A 20387-nucleotide genomic window follows, 5' to 3' on the forward strand; every position below is an offset into this window, starting at 1 on the left:
TGTGCCGTCGGCCGTCCCCTTCCTCCAGGCTCCTGTGCCGTCGCCTGTCCCCCTCCTCCAGGCTCCTGTGCCGTCGCCCGTCCCCCTCCTCCAGGCTCCTGTGCCGTCGCCTGTCCCCCTCCTCCAGGCTCCTGTGCCGTCGGCCGTCCCCTTCCTCCAGGCTCCTGTGCCGTCGGCCGTCCCCTTCCTCCAGGCTCCTGTGCCGCCGCCCGTCCCCTTCCTCCAGGCTCCTGTGCCGTCGGCCGTCCCCTTCCTCCAGGCTCCTGTGCCGTCGGCCGTCCCCTTCCTCCAGGCTCCTGTGCCGTCGGCCGTCCCCTTCCTCCAGGCTCCTGTGCCGTCGGCCGTCCCCTTCCTCCAGGCTCCTGTGCCGTCGGCCGTCCCCTTCCTCCAGGCTCCTTTGCCGTCGCCCGTCCCCTTCCTCCAGGCTCCTTTGCCGTCGCCCGTCCCCTTCCTCCAGGCTCCTGTGCAGTAGATTATCTCCCTGAGAATCATTGGATCAGACTGTTAAAACCCAGCATGTCCAATGCTTCTCTTCTCAAACATCTGCCATTGGGGCGGCAGAATCTGTAGACCCCCATAATCCTCTGCCCCCCTCTTTAGTTCATTTTTAGAAAAGGCTGGGCATTGAAATGTAACATGACTGATCTTTCTTACCCCTGATGATGATATTTGGAGTAGTTTTGGCACATCCCCATACACGTAGTTGATGGGTTCAGCTGACTATGCATTTATCTAAATCCCTTTCCCTCAAATAGTTATTGGGTTGACCCAAGTGCATGAACTTCATCCTTTTATACTCTGAAACCTCCATAGTTGAAAAGAAAGGCAGAAGCCTCCATTGAGAGAGTTACAAAATATACAGGAAAAACTCTTTTCTGACTCCTGTATCAATAAGCAGTAATGATGCGGAGATAACTCTGCTGAGCCTACCCCAGTCTACACAGCAAAGCTGATAAATGAGAACATAAAGCCGGCAGTGTCAGCCTTCTGTGTGTAAACTGAAATAGAAAGCACCGACCAGAATGCTACATATGTATTATACACACATACCTTGTCACTCTTGGTAACTCTACATACATTATGTACTTTTTATTTTCTCTTTTTCGGAGGTGTGATTTTTAGCTTTATAGTGGTTGCAAGATATTTTAGTATTTTTCCATCTCCCTCTTAGACTTTTATTTCCGGCTGTAAAATAAAAAACACGAAATCTCAGACACCAATGTCCTGCAGAAGCTGCCTACAGACGCACTTATGCTGCATTAAAATGAATTTTGGGTTATTTGTTGTGTAAAATACAAAGCGTTAATCTCTTCTGTACGTGTATCTGATTTTAGGTTTAATTTGCATGTGATTTTTTTTCATGTAGTTTTTAAAAAATGACCGCCACCTGCTGTCACTTCATGGATGAGATGTGTTACTGGCAGCCGACCAGATTCGGGGTGTTATCGTACGAGTTCGTGACTCTCTGTTTACGGCGTCTTCTCCCGTTCCATTTAACCGCCGTGCCTTCCTGTATTTTAGAAATGCCCTTTTTTTTTTTGTATTTTTTTTTTTGTATTTTTTTTTTTTTTTGAGGAAGAACAAACCCCAATTTCGGAAGAACTTGCCCCACTGCATTTAAACCGTAATCTCTTGTAAGAGGAGAAGTGAAGGAAGTGTTTCCCAAGTGTGCGCATCCATCACGCGATAGTGACCAGTGATCTGCGGGGGTATCTGCTTCTAACGTTACATTGTGGCCTCCAGTATTGGGCGTGCGCGTCTGAATCGTACCGCAGTGTGACCATCCCCCGTGACACTTTATTTGACACTTTAAGTGACACAGTGGTCTCAAACCGTGTTCCTCCAGATGTTGCAAAACTTCAACTCCCAGCATGCCCGGACAGCCAACGGCTGTCCGGGTATGCTGGGAGTTGTAGTTTTGCAACAGCTGGAGACACCCTGGTCGGTAAACCTTAACATAGACCATAAGCTATAATCCACACCATGCTGCCAAAATCAGGGCTATTTAAATAATGTTTAACCAATCAAAAAAACTCAAACTGGCTTTGAGCTGAGCAGTCTTTGGCTATCCGGGCATGCTGGGAGTTATATTTTTTCAACAGCTGGAGACACCATGGTCGTTAAAGGGGTACTCCGGTGAAAACCTTTTTTCTTTTAAATCAATTGGTGGCAGAAAGTTAAACAGATTTGTAAATTACTTCTATTAAAAAAATCTTAATCCTTCCTGTACTTATTAGCTGCTGAATGCTACAGAGGAAATTCCTTTCTTTTTGGAACACTGATGACATCACGAGCACAGTGCTCTCTGCTGACATCTCTGTCCATTTTGGCAACCATGCATAGCAGATGTATGCTAAGGGCAGAATGGTGGCACAGTGGTTAGCACTGCTGCCTTGCAGCGCTGGGGACTTGGGTTCAAATCCCACTAAGGACAACAATAAATAAAGCGTTATTATTATTATTATTATAACGTCAGCCGAGAGAACTGTGCTCGTGATGTCATCAGAGAGCATTCCAAAAAGAAAAGAATTTCCTCTGTAGTATTCAGCAGCTAATAAGTACTGGTAATTTACAAATCTGTTTAACTTTCTGGCACCAGTTGATTTAAAAGAAAAAAGGTTTTCACCGGAGTACCCCTTTAAACCCTAACATAGAGCCTAAGCTATAATCCACACCATACTGCAAAAATCAGGGCTATTTTAAATAATGTCTAACCAATCAAAAAAAAACTCTGACCGCAAACTGGCTTTGAGCTGAGCAGTCTTTGGCTGTCTGGGCATGCTGGGAGTTGTATTTTTGCAACAGCTGGAGACACCCTGGTCAGGAAACCCTAACATAGAGCATAAGCTATAATCCACACCATACTGCAAAAATCAGGGCTATTTTAAATAATGTCTAATCAATCAAAAAACTCTTACTGCAAACTAGCTTTGAGATGCGCAGTCTTTGGCTGTCCGGGCATGCTGGGAGTTGTATTTTTGCAACATCTGGAGGGCCACAGTTTGAGACCACAGGTCTGTCAGCATCAGTTCCTTTTGTAAGACACAACTTACAAAGTAAGAGAAAAAAGAACTCAAAAAGGAGAAAAAAAGGACACAATTTTAAGTCATTGAAGAACAAAATTTTTGATGTGTTTTGGAGGATTACCCCTTCCTTAGTCATAAGTCTGGGCTTAAAGGGGTACTCCGGTGAAAAACTGGTGCCAGAAAGTTAAACATATTTTAAATTATGTATATATATATATATATATATATATATATATATATATATATATATTCCAGAAAGTTAAACAAATTTGTAAATTACTTCTATTAAAAAATCTTAATCCTTCCAGTACTTATTAGCTGCTGAATACTACAGTGGAAATTCTTTTCCGTTTGAAACACAGAGCTCTCTGCTGACATCACGAGCACAGTGCTCTCTGCTGACATCTCTGTCCATTTTAGGAACTGTCCAGAGTAAAAGGAAATCCCCATAGCAAACATATGCTGCTCTGGACAGTTCCTAAAATGGACAGAGATGTCAGCCGAGAGCACTGTGCTCATGATGTCAGCAGAGGGCTCTGTGTTTCAAAAAGAAAAGAATTTGCTCAGTAATATTCAGCAGCTAATAAGTACTGGGAGGATTAAGATTTTTTAATAGAAGTAATTTACAAATTTGTTTAACTTTCTGGAATATATATATATATATATATATATATATATATATATATATATATAATATTCAGAAGAATACAGCAGCACACTGCCAGCACAAGGATATAGGTGAAACATGAATATGCAGATAAAACATGGAGACTATACAGCTATGGTGTAATAGATGCAAATGTGAAACTATGAAATAGTGAGGCACTTAGCTCGCAGATTTGTCTCCGCCGGCGGTCAAATAGCTTGGACCGTCCCACCGCGATAAGGTGGCCTCATTGGGACGGACCCTACACTGTGAATATGCCTCTGTGTGAACAGTTCAGTAAGCATGGCAGGATCTGGAACATCCAAGACACCTTATACACACCTGATAGAGGGGGGTGGGGTGCTATATTTCATAGTTTCACATTTGCATCTATTACACCATAGCTGTATAGTCTCCATGTTTTATCTGCATGTTCATGTTTCACCTATATCCTTGTGCTGGCAGTGTGCTGCTGTATTCTTCTGTTGCTGTATATCTAGCCTAGTAGCGTGCACCTGTAGGCCAGGTCCATATAATAGTTTGGTCTCAACTAAAGTGCTGGCGGACTTATTCTTTGTCTGTATTGTACATACGGGGGAGTGGCTACCTCCATGTTGGTCTTGCACCCCACCCACCTCTATCAGGTGTATATAAGGTGTCTTGGATGTTCCAGACCCTGCCATGCTTACTGAACTGTTCACACAGAGGCATATTCACAGTGTAGGGTCCGTCCCAATGAGGCCACCTTATCACGGTGGGACGGTACAAGCTATTTGACTGCCGGCGAAGACAAATTTGCGAGCCTAGCCTAGTAGCGTGAACCTGTAGGTCAGGTCCATATAATGGTTGGGTATCAACTAAAGTGCTGGCTGACTTATTCTTTGTCGATATAGAGATATAGATATATATATATTTTTTTTATTCCTGGATAACCCCTTTTACAGGGGTACTCCACCGCCCCAGCGTTTGGAACATTTAGTGGCGGTTGTCACGCCCCCTCCCATAGACTTGCATTGAGGGGCGTGGCGTCACGACGCCCGCGCCCAGCATTCGGAACTAAATGTTCTGACCGCTCAGGCAGTGGAGTACCCCTTTCTCGTGCTTAGTTGTACGTGCTTCTCGTGCTTTCTCGGCAGTGGAGTACCCCTTTCTCGTGCTTAGTTGTACAGAAAAGTTGTACCATTTTTTTAATTCTTCTTTTTTAGCCAAATCAGTGCCCCGGTGGTTCGTTGTCTGTTCTTTCGTGACCTTTTCTAGACCTCAAGGTTTATTTTCCACCCTCTCTGCCTTTACAGGAAATACTTTTTAGCTTTTATTCTTCTAAATCAGCCCAGTGCCTTGTTACGTTTTTTTTCTCTTGCACTTAAAATGAGTCACCACAATGTCACCGAGAGGACACCTCACCGCATTTTCTCATTTTCTATACCCTTTTTATCACATTTTTATTTTCTTTTTTTTCTTAAATCTGGTCTCCATCTCAGAAGACCGCAGAGCAATATAGAGACCTATGTCAGGAGAGAGGTAGTTCTGTGCGGTCTGCACTGCGAATTGGTAGTAGTGTAGTATTTGCACCATTTTGCTCATCCGTCTATTGACTTCATCTGCAGGTGAAGGGTTTGTATGTTGAAGAAAAAACATGGCTGCTTTCCTCCAGGACCGGGGACCGTGTTTGTCCGTGTGCTCTGGAGCTGAGCTGCACTACTAGACACAGCCTGCAGGCAGGTGTGGCGCTGCATACAACTCCTTTCATTTAATAGATTAAAATCACTGGTCCGTAAAATGCTGAGAATTACAACTTCCCAGCATGGACCTCCAGCTGTTGCAAAACTACAACTCCCAGCATGCCCGGACAGCCGTTGGCTGTCCGGGCATGCTGGGAGTTGTAGTTTTGCAGCAGCTAGAGGTCAACGCATCGAAGACAAATTAAATAAATTAAGACTTTAAACATATATTTTATTATAAATATAAAAAAAATTAAATAAATTAAAAAAAATGTGTGTGTATATATATTTATAAAGTAAAAAAGATATATATGTGTATATGTGTGTGTGTGTGTGTGTATGTGTGTATATATATATATATATATATATAATTTTTTTTTTAAATAAATATATAGAATACATATAGTGTGTGCATGTGTGTATATATATACCGTATATATATATATATATTTATTTTTTAAATAAAGTATATAGAATACATATATATATATTTTAAATAAGTATATTGAATATATATATATGAGAGAGAGAGAGAGAGAGAGGTGTGTGTTTTATATATATATTTATATAATATTATAAAAATCTAAAAATAAATAAATATAATAATTTATTTTTTTGTATTTCTAATTTTTTTTCTTCTGAAATCTTCCAATTTTTCCTCTGACCACTGCGTCTTATAATAAGCGGACACCTACTGTCTTGTAATGAGCAGTTCTCAGCAACCTCCTCATAATAACACTTATAACAAGTGTGTGTGTGGATAGATAGATACACAGTCATGGCCGTAAATATTGGCATCCCTGAATTTTTCTATAAAATGAAATATTCCTCACAGGAAAGGATTGCAGTAACACAGGTTTTGCTATACACATGTTTATTCCCTTTGTGTGTATTGGAACTAAACCAAAAAAGGAGGAAAAAAAGCAAATTGGACATAATGTCACCAAACTCCAAAAATGGTCTGGACAAAATTATTGGCACCTTTCAAAATTGTGGAAAAATAAGATTTTTTTCAAGCATGTGATGTTCCTTTATACTCACCTGGGGCAAGTAACAGGTGTGGGCAATATAAAAATCACACCTGAAAGCAGATAAAAAGGAGAGAAGTTCACTTAGTCTTTGCATTGTGTGTCTGTGTGTGCCACACTTAGCATGGACAACAGAAAGAGGAGAAGAGAACTGTCTGAGGACTTGAGAACCAAAATAGGGGAAAAATATCAACAATCTCATGGTTACAAGTCCATCTCCAGAGATCTAGATTTGTCTCTGTCCACAGTGCGCAAGATTATCAAGAAGTTTGCAACCCATGGCGCTGTAGATAATCTCCCTGGGCGTGGACGGAAGAGAAAAATTGATGAAAAGTGTCAACACAGGATAGTCCGGATGGTGGATAAGCAGCCCCAAACAAGTTCCAAAGATATTCAAGCTGTCCTGCAGGCTCAGGGAGCATCAGTGTCGGCACCATTGTGAGAAAAGAGCACAGTACCTACAGTGAAATATGGTGGAGGTCAGTGATGTTTTGGGTTGTTTTGCAGCCTCTGGCACTGGGGGCCTTGAATGTGTACAAGACATCATGAAATCTGAGGATTACCAATGGATTTTGGGTCGCACTGTACAGCCCAGTGTCAGAAAGTTGGGTTTGTGTCCGAGATCTTGGGGTCTTCCAGCAGGACAATGACCCCAAACATACGTCAAAAAGCCCCAGAAATGGACGACAACAAAGCGCTGGAGAGTTCTGAAGTGTCAGCAATGAGTCCAGATCTAAATCCCATTGATCACCTGTGGTGAGATCTTATAATTACTGTTGGGAAAAGGCGCCTTCCAATAAGAGACCGGGAGCAGTTTGTAAAGGAAGAGTGGTCCAACATTCCGGCTGAGAGGTGTAAGAAGCTTATTGATGGTTATAGGAAGAGTGGTCCAACATTCCGGCTGAGAGGTGTAAGAAGCTTATTGATGGTTATAGGAAGAGTGGTCCAACATTCCGGCTGAGAGGTGTAAGAAGCTTATTGATGGTTATAGGAAGAGGGGTCCAACATTCCGGCTGAGAGGTGTAAGAAGCTTATTGATGGTTATAGGAAGAGTGGTCCAACATTCCGGCTGAGAGGTGTAAGAAGCTTATTGATGGTTATAGGAAGAGGGGTCCAACATTCCGGCTGAGAGGTGTAAGAAGCTTATTGATGGTTATAGGAAGAGTGGTCCAACATTCCGGCTGAGAGTTGTAAGAAGCTTATTGATGCTTATAGGAAGACACTGATTTCAGTTATTTTCTCCAAAGGGTGTGCAACCAAATATTAAGTTAAGGGGCCAATAATTTTGTCCGGACCATTTTTGTAGTTAGGTGACATTATGTCCAATTTGCTTTTTTTCCTCCTTTTTTGGTTTAGTTCCAATACACACAAAGGGAATAAACATGTGTATAGCAAAACATGTGTTACTGCAATATATATATACAGAGGAGAGGAGATCTATATATATATATATATATATATATATATATATATATACAGAGGAGAGGAGATCTATATATATATATACACACAAAGGGAATAAACATGTGTATAGCAAAACATGTGTTACTGCAATCCTTTCCTGTGAGGAATACTTCATTTTATAGAAACATTTCAGGGGGGACAACATTTACGCCCATGACTGTATATATAAAAAATGATAAGCAGGATTCACCATTCACAGCAGGTAATGTTTGCAATTCATTTCCTTCTCTCCCTGAACTTCTATTCAGATTCTCTGGATACTCACCCATACATTGTCTTATTAACCCCTTGAGGATGCAGGCTGTACATTTGCAGGCTGGGCTTGTATCAAAGCCGGTGAGTAATGGCCGCTATCAGCTGCCAGGACTCGCCCCTAATGCTGGACAACAGGTATTAACCCTAAAACAGGCAAAATACTGCTGCCAGATGTTTTTGGGCCTGAAAGTTACCTCCACTGGGAAATTGCAGGGTCCTGATCAGTTAAGACAACGGCAGGAGGGTCCCTACCTGCCTCCATGGCATCGGATCGGCGCTCAGAAAATACAGACATCTTTGGCAGCTTATATAAGCCGAGCGCCAGTAGCATTGTGCAGCGCTATGGCATATCTTTGGACATTGTTTTGTGGTCGAAAGACTCAATTTAATAAAAAAAAAAATATATATATATATAGACACAATATTTGTTTTTGGAAATATATGCTCCTAATAAGTTTAAATCATTCTTATTTTTCCAATTTTAAAATAATTTTAAAAATATAAACAAAAATGAATTTGTTATTGCATGCTGAAATGTCTAAACTACTGAAATATATAACATTAATGAAACCGCACGGTGAAATGCTTAAGTGTAAAATAAAATTAAAAATTTTATCAGAATTGCAGATTTATTTTAATTTTAATTTTTTGTCATAGATCAGAAACCTATAGTTATGGGGGTCAGAGGAGGATAATTTTAAGCATAATGAGTTTTTTACAAAGTTTTTATTTTTTTTATTTTTTTTTCTGAAAATCACTCCATCCTCATTGGGTTAATGACTATAAATATGTTATATATGTGTAATAACATATAAAAAGGAAGATAAGAGGAGGAAAAACCTAAAGCAAATAGAAAAGACTCATCCAGTAGTTCAAAAAAAGACTAAATTCTGTCCGTGTTCTATCTCTGTCTTTTTTCAATGTTTTGGGGGTCGGGGTTCTTCCCTATCTGCACATTGATACTAATGATGTGATCAGTCTATAAATTAGACCCTTTTCTGTGTTTTAGCGCCCGTCACCGCACTTTCGTCTCCGCACCTGTTCTAGGAATCGCACGTGTTATTCTCGGGTGATATTCTTTGTGGCTGAGCCCCCTGAAGCCCCCAAACACCGAGAAAAGCGTCTGGGGAACTTTGATTGCTTTTATCTGCTGCCAGAAGAATAAGACACAGGATGCAAATTTACAACCTTTTTTTTGCTTCTTAAGAAATCTTTCTAACTCTTTAGCTTTTAAGTGCAAGATTTTCACCACAAGGAGCTGAACGCGTCTGTTCTGCAGAGTTACTTAATCCCTGTAATTGCTTCACTGTGCGGCCGCGTCTGATTAGCAGATTACATAGGACCCGCTTGTATTACAGCATCGAGAGCTTCTGCTTATGGCCAGAAAACGTTAAGATTGATATTTCATGTAGAACAAGGAGGGAAAAGGGGCTGGAGACCTCAGTCCAGTAATCCTGCATTTATTACTTACAAAGTTGAACCCAATTTTTACTATTTACAGGGAATCAAATTTTGGTTTTGCCTAAGATAAGCTCCTTCAGAGGTGCCCCCTATAATCAATGGAGAAAAGGGCTGGAAACTGAGCTGTCAGGAGAGGAGAGAGAGGGACTGGAGACTGAGCTGTCAGGAGAGGAGAGAGAGGGACTGGAAACTGAGCTGTCAGGAGAGGAGAGAGAGGGACTGGAGACTGAGCTGTCAGGAGAGGAGAGAGAGGGACTGGAGACTGAGCTGTCAGGAGAGGAGAGAGAGGGGCTGGAGACTGAGCTGTCAGGAGAGAGAGGGGCTGGAGACTGATCTGTCAGGAGAGGAGAGAGAGGGGCTGGAGACTGAGCTGTCAGGAGAGGAGAGAGAGGGGCTGGAGATTGAGCGGTCAGGAGAAGAGAGAGAGAGGGGCTGGAGACTGAGCTGTCAGGAGAGGAGAGAGAGGGACTGGAGACTGAGCCATCAGGAGAGGGGAGAGAGGGACTGGAGACTGAGCTGTCAGGAGAGGAGAGAGAGGGGCTGGAGACTGAGCTGTCAGGAGAGAGAGGGGCTGGAGACTGAGCTGTCAGGAGAGATGGGGGCTGGAGACTGAACTGTCAGGAGAGGAGAGAGAGGGTCTGGAGACTGAGCTGTCAGGAGAGGAGAGAGAGGTGCTGGAGACTGAGCTGTCAGGAGAGGAGAGAGAGGGGCTGGAGACTGAGCTGTCAGGAGAGAGAGGGGCTGGAGACTGAGCGGTCAGGAGAAGAGAGAGAGGGGCTGGAGACTGAGCTGTCAGGAGAGGAGAGGGAGGGGCTGGAGACTGAGCTGTCAGGAGAGGAGAGAGGGGAGCTGGAGACTGAGCTGTCAGGAGAGGAGAGATAGGGACTGGAGACTGAGCTGTCAGGAGAGATAGGGGCTGGAGACTGAGCTGTCAGGAGAGATAGGGGCTGGAGACTAAGCTGTCAGGAGAGGTGAGAGAGGGGCTGGAGACTGAGCTGTCAGGAGAGATAGGGGCTGGAGAATGAGCTGTCAGGAGAGATAGGGGCTGGAGACTGAGCTGTCAGGAGAGGAGAGATAGGGGCTGGAGACTGATCTGTCAGATATGCGGCTATGAGGACATGCCGTCTGCAGAAGAGAAACAGAGCAAAAGTTTTAATAAAAATCTATAGGGGAAAATATTTTAAGTACAATGCAATATTTAAAAAAAAATGTTAAAACCTCAGGTGTCCATAGCCTGAATTTTTTCTTCACTGACATCTCTATTGATATGAGGTTTTTTTGGTTGTTTTTGGTAATTGTGACATTTTCCTTACACCCCCTTCCCTTGTGAGAACAGCGCAGCCCCTACTCCCCCAGGCCCCAGGGGTGCGGTGGTTTTCACACATCCTAAACCTTGTCAGTGTATGAGAGCAGATGGGTGACTGATCCCAGACTGTGCAGGATCGGCCGTACCCTGCAGATTCCCTTGGTGCCCCCTGTCTGTGGAGGAATCTGATCACCCTCCTGGGATGAGCTCTGTGGCCCTTTTTGGCTTTTACATGAAAATATTAGAAAAATGACTAGAAGATTGACCCACAACAAACACTTCTAGTAGTCCGATCACTTTAATATATGGGAATCTAATAGTACAAGGGGTTTTCCAGGTTGTTAAAAAAAAAAATAAAAAAAAAAACTAGTGCAGGTGGGGGCGGTGAAAAAGCCATACTGGGCCCTTGTCTTCTGCAGCTCCTGCTGATTGGCTGAACTTGCAGGTCCCACTCCAATCACTGGCCACAGTGGTTTCCTATCTCGTTCAGTGGTTGCCTGAGCTGACCGGTCCTGCATCAGAGGACCAAACAGGAGCTGTGTGAGGTTGGGGATAGATAAGTATGGCTTTTATGTTTCTATTTTCCCCCTGTCCCGGCAAAGAAGAATTTTTTAAATTTTTTTTTTTTTATTAAACACTGGAATCCACTTATTTAAATAGAAAAAAAAATCCCATACTTACCTTCCTTCCTCACTGCGGTTCCAGTATCTGTCCCCATTGCTCTTCTCCACCAATCGGTTGGGGTAGGACACTTCTGTGGCCTCTTGTTTGTGCATCGGGCAGGTCCATGTGTCGTGCAGTGAGGACAGACTCCACGATGAACCCCATTATTCTTTTGCGGGCGATTGTGTCCGAACAAGGTTCTGAATGGGACAGGAATCTGTCTGGATCATCTTACACTAATATGAGGTCAATAATCTGCATTTATTTTCATTATACCCCCTGGTTCTTTCTTATTCTCTTTCTTATGTTTATTTGTCCTGGTTGTGCAGCTGTTTGCACCGTTTTCAGTCCTATAATAATATAAATGCACTGGATGAGTTTTTTGTGTATTTGTGCGCACAGCCTGCAGTAAATCTATTACACAGGGGGATGAGAGCGACGTCTCATGGATAAGGTGCGGGCATTTTCTATGCTCTAATGGACCTGATGTTCAGGGTTTTTTTTTTGTTTGTTTTTATTGCAGATTTTTGGAATTTATTGAGCTTTTTATTTTTATTGACTTAAACTGGGAAGAACAAGATCCTCAAGCTTCCTTGTTCCTGCGTTTTACCTGTGAATCCGCAATTGAGGATTTTATATGATTGGGTGTTTTTTAATGGCATCAAAATCTACAACATTTTGTTCCCGTTTTGTAGTGCAGATCGTGGACTGAATTGCAGAGCAGTAATTCTGTTTTATAGTGTATATTAATATGTTTTATTGTGAATGATCTGTGTTATAGAAGGCAAGTTTCATGGATTAGATTTGGGACTGTTGTTACTATTCAGTTTTATATTTTATAGCAGAAAATATAACATTTCTTGGTGAGGGGAAGATAAAAGGCATGGTGGGATCCTGGGAGAGGAGGGGAACCATAGTGGGACCCTAGGAGAGGGGAGGAGGAGAAACATGGTGGAATCATAGGAGAGGGAAGGAGGAGAAACATGGTGGGATCCTAGGAGAGGGGAGGAAGAGGAGAAGAAACATGATGGGATCCTAGGAGAGGGGAGGAAGAGGAGGAGAAACATGGGATCCTAGGAGAGGGGAGGAGGAGGAGAAACATGGTGGGACCTTGGGGAGAAGAAACATGGTGGGATCCTAGGAGAGGAGAGGAGGAGGAAAAACATGGTGGGATCCGAGGAGAGGGGTGGAAGAGGAGGAGATACATGGTGGGATCCGAGGGGAGGAAGAGGAGGAGAAACATGGTGGGATCCTAGGGGGGAGGAGGAGGTGGAGAAACATGGTGGGATCCTAGGAGAGGGGAGGAGGATGAGAAACATGGTGGGATCCTAGGAGAGGGGAGGAGGATGAGAAACATGGTGGGATCCTAGGAGAAGGGAGGAGGAGGAGAAACATGGTGGGATCCTAGGGGAGGGGAGGAGGAAGAGGAGGAGAAACATGGTGGGATCCGAGGAGAGGGGAGGAGGAGAAACATGGTGGGATCCTAGGAGAGGGGAGGATAAGAACCTTTTTTGCCCTTTTTCCTTCTCCCTTCTGGACGGATGACAGTTTATGCAGACTCACAAGATCCTAAGTTCGTGGTCTCCAGCCTTTTGTCTTCCCTCCTGCCGTTTTATCGTCACACCCTTTTGCACAGCCCCATGAATAGAAATCGCTATTTCAGGTCTACACGTGTTGTTCCGGGAGTCATGTGCCTGTTATGTTTGTTTCAGCGCGGCGTGCTTGACTGACCGACCACTCACCCATCTTTTTCCTGTTTTTGATTTCTTTTTCTCTATAGAAAGAAGAAGGGAAAATTCAAGGACAACTCAACCACTCGGACTCCAGCCAGTATATTCGTGAACTGAAAGATCAGATCGAAGAATTAAAACATGAGGTAAGTGTGAGCGACCCCTATAGTCGGTGTGAGCGGACCCCGTATAGTCGGTGTGAGCGGACCCCGTATAGTCGGTGTAAGCGACCCCTATAGTCGGTGTAAGCGACCCCTATAGTCGGTGTGAGCGACCCCGTATAGTCGGTGTGAGCGACCCCGTATAGTCGGTGTGAGCGACCCCGTATAGTCGGTGTGAGCGACCCCGTATAGTCGGTGTGAGCGACCCCGTATAGTCGGTGTGAGCGACCCCGTATAGTCGGTGTGAGCGACCCCGTATAGTCGGTGTGAGCGACCCCGTATAGTCGGTGTGAGCGACCCGTATAGTCGGTGTGAGCGGACCCCGTATAGTCGGTGTGAGCGGACCCCGTATAGTCGGTGGGAGCGACCCCGTATAGTCGGTGGGAGCGACCCCGTATAGTCGGTGGGAGCGACCCCGTATAGTCGGTGGGAGCGACCCCGTATAGTCGGTGGGAGCGACCCCGTATAGTCGGTGGGAGCGACCCCGTATAGTCGGTGGGAGCGACCCCGTATAGTCGGTGGGAGCGACCCCGTATAGTCGGTGGGAGCGACCCCGTATAGTCGGTGGGAGCGACCCCGTATAGTCGGTGGGAGCGACCCCGTATAGTCGGTGGGAGCGACCCCGTATAGTCGGTGGGAGCGACCCCGTATAGTCGGTGGGAGCGACCCCGTATAGTCGGTGGGAGCGACCCCGTATAGTCGGTGGGAGCGACCCGTATAGTCGGTGGGAGCGACCCCGTATAGTCGGTGGGAGCGACCCGTACAGTCGGTGGGAGCGACCCGTACAGTCGGTGGGAGCGACCCCGTACAGTCGGTGTGAGCGACCCCGTACAGTCGGTGGGAGCGACCCCGTATAGTCGGTGGGAGCGACCCGTATAGTCGGTGGGAGCGACCCGTATAGTCCGCGGGAGCGACCCCGTATAGTCGGTGGGAGCGACCCCGTACAGTCGGTGGGAGCGACCCCGTACAGTCGGTGGGAGCGACCCCGTACAGTCGGTGGGAGCGACCCCGTACAGTCGGTGGGAGCGACCCCGTACAGTCGGTGGGAGCGACCCCGTACAGTCGGTGGGAGCGACCCCGTACAGTCGGTGGGAGCGACCCCGTAGAGTCGGTGGGAGCGACCCCGTAGAGTCGGTGGGAGCGACCCCGTAGAGTCGGTGGGAGCGACCCCGTAGAGTCGGTGGGAGCGGACCCGTAGAGTCGGTGGGAGCGGACCCGTAGAGTCGGTGGGAGCGGACCCGTAGAGTCGGTGGGAGCGGACCCGTAGAGTCGGTGGGAGCGGACCCGTAGAGTCGGTGGGAGCGGACCCGTAGAGTCGGTGGGAGCGGACCCGTAGAGTCGGTGGGAGCGGACCCGTAGAGTCGGTGGGAGCGGACCCGTAGAGTCGGTGGGAGCGACCCCCGTATAGTCGGTGGGAGCGACCCCCTATAGTCGGTGGGAGCGACCCCCTATAGTCGGTGGGAGCGACCCCCTATAGTCCCTCTATCATTGTGACTCCCACTGATCAAATCTCTTGTCTGATTGTCTCAGGGGTCTGGGCTGAAGTCCGCTTTATTCCCTTAAAGGACTGGCAATCGTTCAGAACTAAATCTCCCGAATGCTGTTTTCGTGCTGCTGGGGTCGGCCTCGCCCCTCATGACATCACGCCCACGCCCCCTCAATGCTAGTCTGTGCTAGGGGGCGTTGCCATCACACCCCCTCCCATAGACTTGCATTTAGGGGGCGTGGCCGACCCCCGCAGCACGAAAACAGCGTTTGGGACATTTAGTTCAGAACTCTAGCCCGTCGAATACCCTTTTAAACCGTGCACGCTCATATGAAAAGCGTGTGCGTGTGTATTGGAGAATGGAGGTATAGCAGTTGGCTCAGCGATCGGCTGACAGCGAAGGGGAACAAACCAACATTTACATCACAGAACAGTATTTAGGACAGTATTTTTAATCGTTTTTTTTAAGCAGAACTCACACGTAGAACCATATAGAAAAAGAAAACATTGTGAGTTTTGGCCTTAAAGGGGCACTCCGGTGGAAAACTATTATTTTTTTTTTTTCTAATCAACTGGTGCAAGAAAATTAAACAGATTTGTAAATTACTTTTTAAAAAATCTTAATCCTTGGTGGCGCAAAGGTTGCGATGAGCGGTCTAATGCTGTAAGCACTCCCGCTCAGAACCTGCTTTTTACCTACCCTGAGCCGAATCCTGGAGGCCCTGACACCGGTAACCCATTCTAGTTTCTGAAATATGACCCCTAAAACTGATCCCACCAAAGGGAAGGACCATACAGCGGTCGACAAGCTGCAAGATTATGCCGGCTCAGACAAACAAGATGGCGCCGGACAGGCCGCGGCGCATTCCTCTACTTCATCTGCTCCTGCTGCGCCGGAGGCTTCAACTGACAGTCCCCTCTCTCTTGTTCACCCTGTCCCCTGTTCCCTAAACTGCCCTCAGTACCCACCTCCCTGAGATGGGGTGCTCATCTGGACGCTATGCAGGATTTGGTTGCACTTTGACTTATGGACTGGGGGATCCTACTATTTGTGCCTTATTGCTGTGTGGGGTGGAGGGGCTACTACCATAACAATTGCACATGGGTACTGCCCCTTTGGTTATATACTCTTTCCCCCCCCCCCCCCCCCCCAGCTGGGGGTACTTATGATTCCCTTTTTGTCCCACTATCAATCCCTGGATTTCCCTCCCCTACACCTTCTTGTTCCTCTTCTCCTCTCTCCCCTCCTGTCTCCTTTGCTTTTCTCTTTTCTCTTCCCCCCCCCCCCCCCCCCTCCCTCTCTCTTCTCTTTTTTCCCCTTTTTTCTCCCCGACCTCCCTGGTTTTCTCCTTCTCTTCTCTGTATGGGAGATTTTACCCTGTTCCCAGACCCTCTAATGGACAGATACAGACTTCTCCCCTTATGCAGTTTTTTTTGGGGTGGGGTGGATAGATGTGTTTAGACAACGTTACCCTATAACCAAACCATATTCGTGTCATACGTTGGGTAGGAACGCGCTGTCCAGAATTGACCTTGCTTGTGGTAACTCGCTCTTATACTCTGCGGTCTCGGACCTCTCTACGAGCCCCCGCGATATCTCAGATCGCTCCCCTCTACTGCTTGATATCTCCTTGGCCAATTCTGGTGCCCCGCGTAATTGGAAGATTCAGCCCTTTTGGTTAGATCTAATTGGTCCTAATGACCGGATCCCCCATCAGCTACAGGTTTTTCTTCAGGCTAATTTAACAGGAGGGTCGTCTGTTGATTTGGGAGACTCTAAAGGCGTATCTCAGGGGGTGTCTCAGGTTGACTGTCTCCTTCATTAAACAGTCTTCCTCTAGGCGTGAGGAGGAGCTCGCTCAAAGTTGCTTGGACTTGGAGGCCCGTTATGTTACAGACCCATCTGAGGCTAACAAAATTACCCTATTAGAGGTGCAGGCGGCTATCCCTGATCTTGCCAAGGGTAAGTCTCTGGGCCCTGACGGCCTTCCACTGGAGGATTACCTGAGGTACTCAGACGTGCTCCGCCCAAATCTGCACTCACTGAGGGGGTACTCCCAGCGTCTTTATAGGACACCACTATAGTTGTAGTATTAAAACCAGATAAAGACCCTTTGGAGTGCGGATCTTAAAGACCATTCTCCTTGCTAAACTTAGACTACAAAATATTGACCAAAGTTCTTGCCATTCGGCTAAATTGTATTATTCTTTCCATTATATATAACGACCAAACTGGTTTCATGCCTGGAAAATCCACCTCCGATAATATCCGGAGAGTTTGGGAGTGGCGTTGGGCGGTGACTGGGCATTGACATCGTTAGACGCTTCCAAGGCATTTGACTCTGTAGAGTGAGGATATCTCCTTGAAGTCCTTGCCAGGTTTGGACTTGGCCTCCAATATTCTTTCCCTCTTGCCATATATTAAGAACAAGTTTCAAATATGGGGGACGTTGCCTCTCACCGTCTCTGGCCGTATAAACCTTATGAAACGTACCGTCCTACCTAAATGCCTTTATGCCTTAGAACATGTATCTGTTCCAGTGCCTAAATCTTTTATTGCTACATTGCACTCCCTTTTATCCCCTTCATATGGGGTCCCAATAGACATTTGCCTTACGACATTGCACGTTAGATGCTGGAATGTCCCTTCCTGATTTTGACCTTTACTACCTGGCCGGCCAACTCTGTTACATTCGTCATTGGCTATTGGACACCCCGATGCTTGACGCAGAGCAGTCTCTTCCTAGATATGTCCCTAATATTTCCCTGAGACTCATACTGAAGAGTCCGACCATGGGAGATGGAACTTTTTGGCCTCTCCACAAATCGTCTATCCAGGTTTGGAGGGCTGCCAAGTCTGTGCACATTTCCACTGATATACCCTCAGATACTCCCCTTTGGCATAATCCGAATTCACCCATTTGGACTGTAATCTTGATCCTTTCTTTTGGCAGAATGCCGGTGTACGGGCCCTAGAACACCTATATTCAGATAATGTGCTGAGATCGTTTGAGCAATTACAGACGAAGTATGATATCCCTAGACGCTGCTTCTTTAAATACCTACAGTTACGCCATGCCCTTAAAGGGGCACTCCGCTGCTCAGCATTTGGAACTAACTGTTCCGAATGCTGTAGCCGGCGCCGGGAGCTTGTGACGTCATAGCCCCGCCCCCTCATGTCACGAGCCCCCTCACCACACTCCTACCTTTTTACAGGAATAATTGGTCTTGGCTAGGAAAGCTGTGGCCCTTCGCTGGATGGACCTGGGACCCTCTACCTTGTCTGTGACGAGCCTTGATAAATGCCGTCATTCCTTTTTCCCACATATACAAGAACAGGAAATGTCTGGCTAAGTTCCTGATGTTGTGGGATGTGTGGGGTTCTTCCCCTTTACCCTACTGCGCGTATTCTATAACTGATTGTAGGAACCCTTAAATGGTCACTCTCATTGAAATTTTTTTTTGCTGTTGCACTCCTTATGGTAAATAAAAAATATTTCTAATATACTTTGGTTAAAAAAAAGATGTTTTCTATGTTTTATTTGTGCTTAAAAAAGCTCCAGAGCACATTTTCCCCCATCTCATACACAGACTCAGGACTGAAGTCCGAACGCAGGAAGTGCAGCCTGGAGTGCTGAGGGGGGGGGTGTCCAGCCAACCGCATATGGCAGTTGTGTGAGAGGAGCTATGATTGGATGAGGCTGCCCCCCTCAGCACTCTAGGCTGCACTTCCTGTGTTTGGACTTCGGTCCTAAGTCTGTGAATAAGATGGGGGGGAAATGTGCTCTGGAGCTTTTTTTAAGCACAAATAAAACATAGAAAACGTCTTTTTTTTTTTTTTAACAAAGTATATTAGAAATATTTTTTATTTACCATAAGGAGTGCAACAGCAAAAATTAATTTTAATGATTTATCCTTTAAAGGGGTACTCCGCTGGAAAAAAAAATTTTTTTGAAATCAGCTGGTGCCAGAAAGTTAAATAGATTTGTAAATTTCTTCTATTTAAAAATGTTAATCCTTCCTCTGGAGCAAATCTGGCCAGCGAGCCGGGGACCTGTACAGAGAGATCGCAGGGGGGCTTCAGCGGTCGGACCCCCCGCGATCTGAAACTTATCCCCTATCTTTAGGATAGGGGATAAGTTTTTCACCCCTGGACTACCCCTTTAATCCTTCCAGTACTTATCAGCTGCTGAAGTTGAGTTGTTGTTGTTTTCTGTCTGACCACAGTGCTCTCTGCTGAAATCTCTGTCCATGCCTGGAACTGTCCAGAGCAGGAGAAAATCCCCTTAGCAAATATTTGCTGCTCTGGACAGTTCCTGACATGGACAGAGGTGTCAGCAGAGAGAACTCTACAACTTCCTGAAGAGCATACAGCAGCTGGTAAGTGCTGGAAGGATTAAGATTTTTCAAATAGGAGTAATTCACAAATCTGTTTAACTTTCTGGCACCTGTTGTTTTTTTTTTCAAAAAAATTGTTCAGTTACCCTTTCAAAATATGCAAAAGTGTCCAAAATGTAATAAATTGTAGCTATTTTGTTTCTATTTATACTGCATCACACCCTCTAGTTTCATTGGCTGTCCTGCAGCTTATTGACACTAATTTGTCAATAAATGGAGCCGAATATTCGTGCTTTTTTATTTATTTTTTATTTTTTATTTTTTTTACATCGTCTTCGGACCTGATTTAGGTGGAATCTTTAACCGTTTGGGTTATAAATGGTTTCAGAATCTCTGGAGATTATTTGTTGTCTCACATGGTTGAGGTCTGTGTGAAACTCGTGTTCTGCCTGAGCACATGTGCTGATTTGTGGTCACTTACCGTTGTGGAGTAAGTCTGTGCGTTGCACTTGGTATCACCGAGATTGCAAAAAAAAAGGATTCTTGCCTAATATCAGTTGAACAGTGAATCTGGTTTACACATAAGTTATATAATATAACCGTCTCCTCATTGACTGGGTGACTCAATCCTGTCGCTCTAATATTATTGTGTTACCTGTAAACCAAGGGTGTCCAATTCGGCGGCCCTCCAGCTGTTGCAAAACTACAACTCCCAGCATGCTCGGACAGCCGTAGGCTGTCCGAGCATGCTGGGAGTTGTAGTTTTGCAACAGCTGGAGGGCCGCAGATTGGAGGCCACAGCTGTAAGCTGTGCATTCTGGAAAGGATAGAGTTAAAGGGGTACTCCTTTTTATTTATTTATTTTTTTTTTTAAATCAACTGGTGCCAGAAAGTTAAACAGATATGTAAATTACTTCTATTTAAAAATTCTTAATCCTTCCAGTACTTATCAGCTGCGGTATGCTACAGAGGAAATTCTTTTCTTTTTGAATTTCCGTTTTGTCTGACCACAGTGCTCTCTGCTGACACCTCTGTCCATGTCAGGAACTGCCCAGGGTAGGAGAAAATCCCCATAGCAAACCTCTCCTGCTCTGGACAGTTC

At 45.4% G+C, this 20387-nt stretch overlaps 1 protein-coding gene across 4 annotated transcripts in view; it reads left to right on the forward strand.

Moving 5' to 3' along the window:
• The window catches only part of EVI5 (ecotropic viral integration site 5), a 132369-nt gene that overhangs the window by 92834 nt on the left and 19148 nt on the right, over positions 1-20387 (forward strand). For all 4 annotated transcript variants that reach the window (XM_056523146.1, XM_056523147.1, XM_056523148.1 and 1 more), the window contains one exon: positions 13351-13446. In XM_056523146.1, coding sequence (XP_056379121.1) covers positions 13351-13446 — 96 coding nt within the window. The remainder of the gene's footprint in view (positions 1-13350; positions 13447-20387) is intronic.

The sequence above is a fragment of the Hyla sarda genome, chromosome 6 (genome assembly GCF_029499605.1).
Source record: "Hyla sarda isolate aHylSar1 chromosome 6, aHylSar1.hap1, whole genome shotgun sequence".
Classification (NCBI taxonomy): domain Eukaryota; kingdom Metazoa; phylum Chordata; class Amphibia; order Anura; family Hylidae; genus Hyla; species Hyla sarda.